The sequence below is a fragment of the Gallinula chloropus genome (genome assembly GCF_964237585.1).
Source record: "Gallinula chloropus genome assembly, chromosome: 15".
NCBI classification, from domain to species: Eukaryota; Metazoa; Chordata; class Aves; order Gruiformes; family Rallidae; genus Gallinula; species Gallinula chloropus.
Window position 1 is genome coordinate 17853116 of NC_140100.1, and position 9598 is coordinate 17862713.

Here is a 9598-nt window from a genome sequence, read left to right on the forward strand (position 1 = left end):
CGCCTCCTGGGGAATGACACAGCCATGTCCTTCCTCATCAAAGACTTTATTGACAAACCTCATTTCACAATCAGCTGTCGGACAGGAGGGAGGATATCCAACGACCGTCTGGCTCGGGTCACAGTGGCATCAATACCCTCTCCCTGTTTGTTCCTCAGGGGAGCCAGGCAGGCAGCTCCCTGGGCTCCCAGGAAAGGCAGCAGTGGTGTCAGGCACTCTGTGGGGACTAAGGGGAAGGGGTGGTTGGGGTGACCAGGGGAGCAGGCAGCACGTCACGTCACCGCTTCGCTGTGAAAAGTCTACAGCTACAGGAGGGTTTCCAAGGGTCACTTGAGCTCCTGGCACCAGGCCCTGGCCAGCTGGCTCCTCAGCTCTTCCTCTTCTTCAGCATCTCCATGTACACGCGGAGTGATTTCTGGATGGACTCTTTTGAAACGAAGCTGATGAAGTTCTGGATGTCTTCCTCCCGGTGGGACAGCAGGCGGTCCAGCACCGCCTTCCTCATCATGGACTTGGTGAGCTGACGGGCATGGTCTGCAGAGAGGACAGGGAGGGTGGTGAACATGCACCCAGCCCAGCTCTCAGCCACGGTCTCCAGCTGCCTCCTGGGCAGGAACCGCACACCAAAGGGGCTCTTTAATCCATTAGGGAAAGGCATCAGGAAAACCCACTGGCTGGAAGCTGAACTGGATAAATTCTTGTACAATAAATCATGATCTGAGCAGTACCTCAGGGCAGAATTATCTCATCTAACAGCACAGAGCACAAACAGTTGTGCACCCTCCTTCTCTTTGCTCCCTCTGAGGCCCAGCCCCATCCTCAGTACACACCACCGGGCTCAGGACGGCAGCAGCCAAGCAAAGCTTTTTGCTGGCCAGCCCCTTGTCTGGCAGGACAGGCTGCTCATGCCAGACATGCTGCACCCAAGCCAGGAGCGCTGCTCCTTCACAGATTCACAGAATCACAAGGTTGGAAAAGACCTTTAAAGATCATTAAGTCCAACCAATCCCACCCTAAGCTAAACCAGATCCCTGAGCACCTCATCTCCCCCTGGGCAGCCTGGGTCAGGCCCTGACAATTCTTTCAGGGAAGAACTTTTCCCTCCCATCTGCTCTGACCCTGCCCTGGGGCAGCTTGAGCCCATTCCCCCTTGTCCCAGCTCCTGTCCCCTGGCTGGAGAGACCATCCCCCACCTCTCTGCACCCTCCTGGCAGGGCAGTGGAGGTGGGGAGAAGGTCTCCCCTCAGCCTCCTCTTCTCCAGGCTGAACACCCCCAGCTCCCTCAGCTGCTCCTCAGAGGATTTGCCCTCCAGCCCCTTCCCCAGCCTGGTTGCCCTTCTCTGCACTCGCTCCAGGACCTCAATGTCCTTCTGATGGTGAGGAACCCAGAACTGGACCCAGCACTCGAGGTGCAGCCTCACCAGTGCCCAGTACAGGAGCTTTGAGCTCACCCTGAGGACAGGCTCTGGGCCGGGTTGGGTATGGGTATGTGGATGCTGCCAGAGCCCACTGAGGTTTGAGCACAGGTCTGCTTGCAGGCACAGTGATGGGGCAGCACATCTGCTGTGCAGATGATGCATACAGGGTGCTCAAACCGTGATGGTGCAGAGATCCCCAACCCCCCTGGGCTCCAAGAAGCTGAAGGTGCTCCAGCACCTGGGTGCTCCACACACCTTTGCCCAGACAGGCTCCTCTGGCTCCAGTTTAGGGCCCTGGGAAAGGACCTGCATGGTGCCTCCTGCACGCTGGGAGAAAGCACAGCTGAGACATGCTCCTTTCCCATGTAGGCTGAGGTCTCACTCTTGTGCCATCTGGGTTAGGGAACTGTTCAGGGACCCCCCTCCAGGGCTGGAACACAGCAACAGCCATGTGCTCTGCCCAGGCTCGCTCAGGTTTCCATGGAAGGAGCAGTCAAAGGGTGATACATAGCTTTATCTTCCTGTGGTGCTCGGGAGGTGACAGGGATGGGAAAGCTCAGGTCCTGTGCTGCCCCAGGCAGAGCCACTCTCCCAGCCTGGGAACCCCGTGCTGGCAGGCATGGAGCAGCCTAAACAGGCACATGACGTCTGTGCTCACTGTCTGTCCTCACACTGCCACCCCCAGCTCAGCAGAGCCCGGAGGTGGATGGACAGGTTGGATGGGGCCCTGGGCACCCTTGTATAGCTCCAGGCCTGGAGGTTGGTGTCCCTGCCTGTGGCAGGGGGGTTGGAGCTCTGTGACCCTTGGGGTCCCTTCCAACCCATGCCATTCTATGATTCTATGACAGGTGCCCAGGTGCTCCCACCCAGCCTGTTCCCTCAACTCGGTGGCAGCTCTCCTGGGGTAACCCCTCCACGGACAGCCACAGGGATTCAGTTCCCATCTGGAGATCTGGCACCTCCAGTCTGACTCCAGGGCTGGCAGGGGGAGCTGAGTTGGAGCTGCATGCCCATCAAGGTGCACCCCCTGCAGAGGGGCACTGGCAAACCCATCTTGTCTAGCCCAAGGCTGCTCAGGTCGCTGGCCTGAGCTTTCCCACCCTCCACCTTCCCTTCAAATGGCAATTGTCAGGCAGCTTGTGGGCACCAGCCCCAGTTCCTGTCCTCCCACAGAGACCTGGTCCCCTCTTCCTTCTCTGGAGGCGCCACGCTTACCTGGCAGGGCCAGCCACTGCGCCATGACGGCTGCAGCCTTCTCCTGCAGCTTCTCCTCCGCCACCAGCTCGTCCACAAGGCCGAAGCGGAGAGCCTCAGGCGCAGGGTGGAGGGAGCCCAGCTGGAGGGAGCGTTCAGCAACCCGGTGCCCCACAACATTCACAAACGTGTCCTTAAACCTAGAAGAGGTGGGAGGAAAAAGCTGCAGTCAGGGCAGGAGACACCTGGCAGCAAGAGGCAGCCTGGTGGGGAGGCTGAGGGGCTGCTCGGTCCCACTCCCTAGGCATGGGATAAGGACAGTTTACTAAGATAATAGAAAGTTAAAATATAACAATGCTGACAGGACTTTAGAGCAAAAATCTATGAAGCTGTTGCTACACAATGCAGTGTCTCATCGAGCCCACAGCTCAGGCCGTGCCACCCAGAGCCGTCCCGGAACCCGACCGTCCCCCCTGGAGCCGCCTCCTCCTCCTCCCATCAGCCCCTTTATACTGAGCAGGACGTGACTGGCATGGAATCCTCTCTTTGGCCAGTTTGGGTCACCTGTCCTGGCTTCGCCCCTCCTTTCTCATGGAGAGCTGAGAAAGTCCTTGACTGTCTGACAGCAACTAAACCCATCAGGGTGTTACCAGCACTGCTCCCATTGTAACACCCAAACACAGCATTCCAGCCACTGCTACAGGAGGAGTTAACTCCATCCTGACCAAAACCAGGACAGTCTCTAAGCTGCAGCTACGAGCGCAGCCACTTTTGGTGCTGCCTCGACAGACATCACCCTCCTCTCCACAAGACTGGCTTTATTCACCCTCAGTGACAAGGAAGCTCCTTTCCAACAGCATATCTACATGTCCTTAGGGCAAGCAAGGGCCCATGCCTTTGGTACAGTACTGCCCTACGCTTCCAGAAACCCCACAGCTATGGGACAGTGTGTGCACGCCGCCTGTACCCTCAGAAAAGCACATTCCCAGCCTGAGCCTGCCCCAGGGATCTCCCAGCACCATTTTTGGAACTGACTGCAGGGTCAGAACCAAAGTCCTCGATGGGGAAGGCTGTGAGAACCCTCTGCAGCCTCAAGGCTTCTGATACCTGCAGCACAGGAGAGGGAGCCGGGTGCAGTGCCCCACAGCTGCCACTCCCTGGTGACCCACACAGGAAGCTCCATCTCAGTTAAACTGATTAATGCACCCCTGGAAGAGTCTGTCTGAGACCTACAGGTGATGCCTGGAGCAGGAAGCACTGGCCTACCAGAAGGGAGCCACGATGCCCAGCTGGGCTTCGTTCAAGCCGATGCTGAACTTGGGGTTCTCCACCATGATCCTGTAGTCACACGACAAGGCAACCAGACAGCCTCCAGCTGGGCTGGACCCCTGGCAAAGAGAAGGATGGAGTGAGGCCAGGTCGCTGTTACAAAACCCCCTCCACCCCCAGTATCACTGGGCAGGGAAGACACGGGGTGACAGAGCTGCCCAGTACAGAGCAATGTCCCCCCAAGTCTCTGACCACCCCATTCAAACAGCCACTAAAGATGACTTCTGGATGTGGTGGTTTGACCCTGGCTGGAGGCCAGATGCCACCAAAGCCACTCTGTCACTGCCCTTCTCAGCTGGACAGAGGAGAAAATAGATATTGAGAGGCTGAGGAGTGGAGATAAGAACAGGAAGAGATCAGCCCACAGTCAGTGTCACTGGCAGAACAGACTCAGCACATTAAAACCCCTCAGCTAATGTATTAGACACACACAGAGACACACACAGAGTGAGACCAGAGTTGGGTGATGAGAAGTGGGACCAGATCTTACACCAGCTCCCTACACCCCTCCCTTCTTCATGGGCTCAGCTTTATTCATGATTTCTCTCCCTTCTCCTCCTGACATGTCACAGGGGCACACAGGGAATGGGGGTTTGGGGTCAGTTCCTCACAAGTTGCTTTCCTCCTTAACCAGGGCGAGCATTCCTCCCACCCTTCCCCTGCTGCACCCTGGGGTCCCACCCACAGCAGACAGTCCTCCAGGAACTTCTCCAACCTGAGTCCTTTCCTGAAGGGCTCCAGCTCTCCCCCAGCTGCCCCAGCGTGGGGCACTGCTATGGGGACACTCACACATCACAGAACATCTCAGTCCCTCAGGCCCAGACTGCTCCAGCCTGGTCCCCCACGGGGCCACACGCCCCCACCCCCAGCAAACCTGCTCCTGGCTGTGTCTCTCTGTCTCTCCCTATCTTTCTCCAAGGCTGCAAGTGCTGGCAGAGGTTTGCTTCCAGTCACAACATCTTCCTTATGTCTCCCCCTGCTCCAGTGTGGGACCTCTCCACGGGCTGCAGGTGGGGTCTCATCCTTTTCCATGGGCTGCTGTGGGACACCTGCTCCACCGTGGGTTTCTCCAGCTCCTGGCACTGCTCCTCTCCCCCTTCCTCACTGGCCTTGGTGTCTGCAGTTACTTATATCTTCTTACTCCTTTCTCTGGTGGCAAAAAGTGGCTGCTTATGGTTTTTTTCTTCTTAAATAGGATTCCCAGAGGTGCTGTGACCACCACTGGTTGGCTCAGCCTTGGTCAGCAGCGACTCTGGCCTTGAGTCACAGAGTCACTGAGCTGCAGGGCTTGGAAGGGACCTCAAGAGATCATTGGGTCCAACCCCCTGCCAGAGCAGGTTCTTTAGGACAGATCACACAGATAGGCACCCAGATGGGACTTGAGTATCTCCACAACCCCCCTGGGCAGCCTGTCCAAGGGCTGCCTCACCCTCACCATTAAGAAGTTCTTCCCCATGTTGCTGTGGAACTCCCTGTGCTCCAACTTGCAGCCATTGCCCCTTGTCCTGGCCCCACAGACACTGAAAAGGGGCTGCCCATTTCCCCCTAAGATATTTATAAACATTAATAAGATCCCCTCAGGCTTCTTTTCTCAAGGCTGAACAGCCTTGTTGGCTGGTGTTTGCTCTGTGGGGCCTGCAGAGGGCTTCTGGCTGCTTCTTGTGAAGCCACAAGAACCCAGCCAGGCAAAACTGCACCATCATCCTTTCATTTGCTCTCTGCTTCCTGCATTTTCCAGCCTGGAAATCCAGGTAATTAATCTGTGTTACCTGGGTTGCAAAACCCCACAGTGGAGATTCTCACTGGCATTTTCTTGTAACCCTAGGTGTTATTAATCCTACAGGATTTTGTAACCCTAAATGGCACAGAAATGGCTCCATCCAGCACCTTCCTTTGATGAAACCTCCATCTGTGACCATCTTTGCCACGACATGCTTGGTTAGCCCTGCATGGGACGCCTGTGGGAAGTGCTGAGACCCAGCTGCCTTCACAGACACAGACACAGAGCTGAGACTGACCCTGGGCAACTCCTGCGAGTCTCAGCAGGGCTTGTGGCCAGCAGCTGGTGGGCATGTGACGGGTGTCCTTTGGACTCCTGTTGCACCAAGCTGCTTGTTTCTCTGGCACTGGCTTTCTTGCCGGTCCTCCAGCCTGGAGGACAGACTCCAGCTGAGTTCTTGGGGCAGGGTATGGCTTTTGCCACATGTGAGCCCCCCTCACTGGCAGGACATGAGTGCCACCCGAGCTCACTGAAGTGCTGCCATACCCCCAGCAGTGCCCACAGCTCCCAGGGAGCCTGCAGTGTCCCACAGCCCAGTGTGCTCAGCTGACAGGCACGTCCTTTGCCCAGACATCCCCCAAATACAGCCCCACATCTTGTTTCAGCCTGATGCTTTGGGCTGTCCCTGCCCACACGGCACAAACAAGCTGCAGTGAGCGACAGGCCGTGCAGGGTGACCAGGAAGGCGGATCTACAGGACGTACATTGACTGCAGCGACTGTCACCATGGTGGAGCCGTACAGGCGGAGCCACATCTCCTGCACAGCTCTCCAGAACTCAGCATAGTGCTCCTTGCTCTTCCCACACATCTCGGTGATGTCCAGGCCAGATGAGAAGATTCTGGGGACAGCCTGGAGCCAGAGAAACACAAATGTCACTGTGAGGTGGTGCTCAGGGATGACCCTCTGGCTCTACAACACTCAGCCAGGCAGCCTGAAGAAAGGGAAAGCGACTATGAAGCATAAACCTGGGTCTTTTGGGGCTCTGGAGCAATCTCCCCAGTGCTCCCACAGCCTGGACCATCCCATCACCGTGGCCTGCAGGGCCAGCAGCACAACTTCCCATTAGCAGGGTCCTGGCGTGGGTACATCAGGCACACAGCACAGAACGTGCCCTGTCCCATTCCCGGACATGACCTCGTGCCCACCTCATGTCTGAAAACAAAGAGCAGCTTCCCCCAGCAGCTCCCTCCGGGCAGTTCAACAGATCTCAAGGGATGTGCCAGGTTTGCAGATAAGCAGCTTTGATGTTAATGACAAACAACAATACCCAGTTGTTATTCTTCCGCTAGAAAAGGGCAGGGAAGAATGAGCCCAGCTCTTCCAAGAACCCCCTCCCCTCCTTCGGGAGCTGGTCAAAGCCGCATCCTGCCTTTGGTCCCTGTGCCAATGACCAGGGAGCCAAAAGACCAAACACTGGCAATGGAATGGCACCTGTGTTGGCCAAACTGCCTTGCAGTTCACACCCCGGGGCCCAGGATGACACGTACGGATGTGAGGATCACGCCCCGGCAGGCCCGGTTGTTCTCCAGCTTCTCCAGGCTGATGCAAAACTCGGTGAGGAAGTCCAGGCTGAGGCTGTTGACCGGGGGGCTCTTGAACTTCATCGTGGCGACGCCTGTGCCATGGCAAACGCAGAGACATGGGAACCCCTGACCGCCGCGGCACTGCCTCGCCCAAGGGAGCTTCACCCGCCTCCTTGTTTCCCCGCCCACCCTGGACTGTGTACTCTGAGCCTCTGTCCCTACCCCAAAAGGTCCCCACTGAGTGCTCATTTTGGGTGCTGGAGCCGTGCCCAGGCTGAAGACAGCGTGAGGATGCATCCAAAGCCAAAATTGGCCCTGGGAAGCCCCAAGAGGAGGCCCCAGCCTTTGTTGGGTGTGGGAACACAGCTCTGTGACAGCTATTCCTGGCAGCCAGGACACAGAGATCCCCATGAGCTGCTCCTTTCTGGGTGTCCCCAAAGCAGGGACCTCGCAGATGGGACAGGGCATGAGGTCACCCCCAGTGACAAGCTGGGGTTTGCTCTGGCACCCAAGCCACACCCGCCAGTGAAACTCCTGTCCCCAAACACTTCTCCTTGAGGGTCCTGAGCAGCCAAAGCTGGCACATCCAGGGCTCTGGTGCCTTCCCGTGCCCGGGGCCACGTGTGTCACGGGGCTGGCACGAAGGGGGCCCTGCCTGCGCCCCACAGGTTGAGGGAGATACCACAGAGGTGCCGCCTGCTGTACCTGAGCTCTCGTCCAGCTCCACCAGGATCCTGTTGTTGCTGAAGGCGCGACACGGGGCGTGCGGGGGGCCGGGGGGCTGCCAGGGGGCTCTGCCCCGCGCCGGCAGCCGGTGGCAGAGGGGCAGCACACCTGGGGGACAGAAGCAGGAAGGGTTGGGCAAGACACAGTCCCTGTGGGTGTGGGGTGTGTTCCCAAAGACTGTGCTGATGGGGGGACACACACACACCCTGAGCCACTGAGGGGGGGGGGGGGTGGGGACAGCCTGATCCTTGTGGCGGGGGGGGGGGACAAAGGGGACAGCCTGACCCGCGGCGGGACGGCATGGGGCAGCCCGACCCAGGGCAGGGAGACGCGGGAGACACTCCGAGACACCCCAGGACGGCGCGGGGACACGTCAGCCCTCCCGGACACGGCGGGAGGGCACGGTGACCCGCCAGGCGCCCGCGGCGGGGAGCGGCGGGTCCGCGGGGACTCCCCCGCTCCCGGTGGCGGGCACGGGGCCACACTCAAGCCCGGCGGGGGGACGCGGAGGGACGCGGGTCGCCCGGCGCGGGGGGGGGCCCGGCGCACCTGAGCCGGCGATCCGGCGAGCAAAGCGCGGCACCGCCGCCATCTTCTGCCGCCGGGTCAAGGGGACGGGGCGGCGCCTCCACCGCGGGGCAGCCCCGCGGCCTCCCCGGGACCGGCCCCGCCCCGCCCCGCCCCGCGCGAGGGAGCGCGGCCCGCCCGCCCGGCTCGCGCTGCCGCCTGATGGCGGCTCCTGCGCCAGGGGCCTGAGGCAGCGGCAGCAATGGGTGTAGAGCGACTGTGCTGTGACTGTGCTGCACTGACTGTACTGTGACTGCACTGTACTGGCTGTACTGACTGTACTGACTGTGCTGTACTGTTGCACTTGGGATGGAAGAACCCTAGACACAGATACAGACAGGGAGAGGAGCTCCTGGAGAGCAGCCCTGCTGAGCAGGACCTGGGTGTCATGGGGGGTGAGATACTCCACATGAGCAGCAGTGGCTCTGGCAGCTGGGAAGGGCGATGGGATCCTGGGCTCCATCAGCAGAGGGGTGGCAGCAGGGACAGGGAGGGGATTGTCCCTCTCTGCTCTGTCCCTGTGAGGCCCCAGCTGGAGTCCTGTGTCCAGAGCTGGGGCCCCAGTACAAGAGAGATGTGGGACTGGTGGAGAGGGGTCAGAGGAGCCAGGAAGATGCTCAGAGGGCTGGAGCAGCTCCCCTACAGAGAGAGGCTGAGGGAGCTGGGCTGGGTCAGCCTGGAGAAGAGAAGGCTGCGGGGGGACCTCACTGCAGCCTTCCAGTCCCTGAAGGGAGCTTATAGGCAGGAGGGGATTCGACTTTTTAAAAGAGCAGATAATGGCAGGACAAGGGGGAATGGACTAAAGCTAAAGGAGGGAAGGTTTAGATTAGATATTAGGGGGAAGTTCTTTCCAGAGAGAGTGGTGAGGGGCTGGAACAGGCTGCCCAGAGAGGGGGTGGGTGCCCTGTCCCTGGAGGTGTTCAGGGCCAGGTTGGCTGGGGCCCTGGGCAGCCTTGTGTAGCTCCAGGCCTGGAGGTTGGTGGCCCTGCCTGTGGCAGGGGGTTGGAGCTCTGTGACACTTGGGGTCCCTTCCAACCCAGACCATTCTATGATTCTATG

At 59.2% G+C, this 9598-nt stretch overlaps 1 protein-coding gene across 1 annotated transcript; it reads right to left on the reverse strand.

Annotated features, from left to right (window-relative positions):
- Positions 1-30: 30 nt before the first annotated feature.
- ECI1 (enoyl-CoA delta isomerase 1) lies at positions 31-8622 on the reverse strand. Its single transcript, XM_084270956.1, has 7 exons — positions 8522-8622; positions 7952-8080; positions 7211-7338; positions 6426-6572; positions 3879-4000; positions 2634-2812; positions 31-534 (listed from the first exon to the last, which is right to left on the reverse strand). Exons 1-7 carry the CDS (start codon positions 8562-8564, stop codon positions 368-370), a joined length of 915 nt encoding a protein of 304 aa, XP_084127082.1. The 5' UTR covers positions 8565-8622; the 3' UTR covers positions 31-367.
- Between the last annotated feature and the right edge of the window lie 976 nt (positions 8623-9598).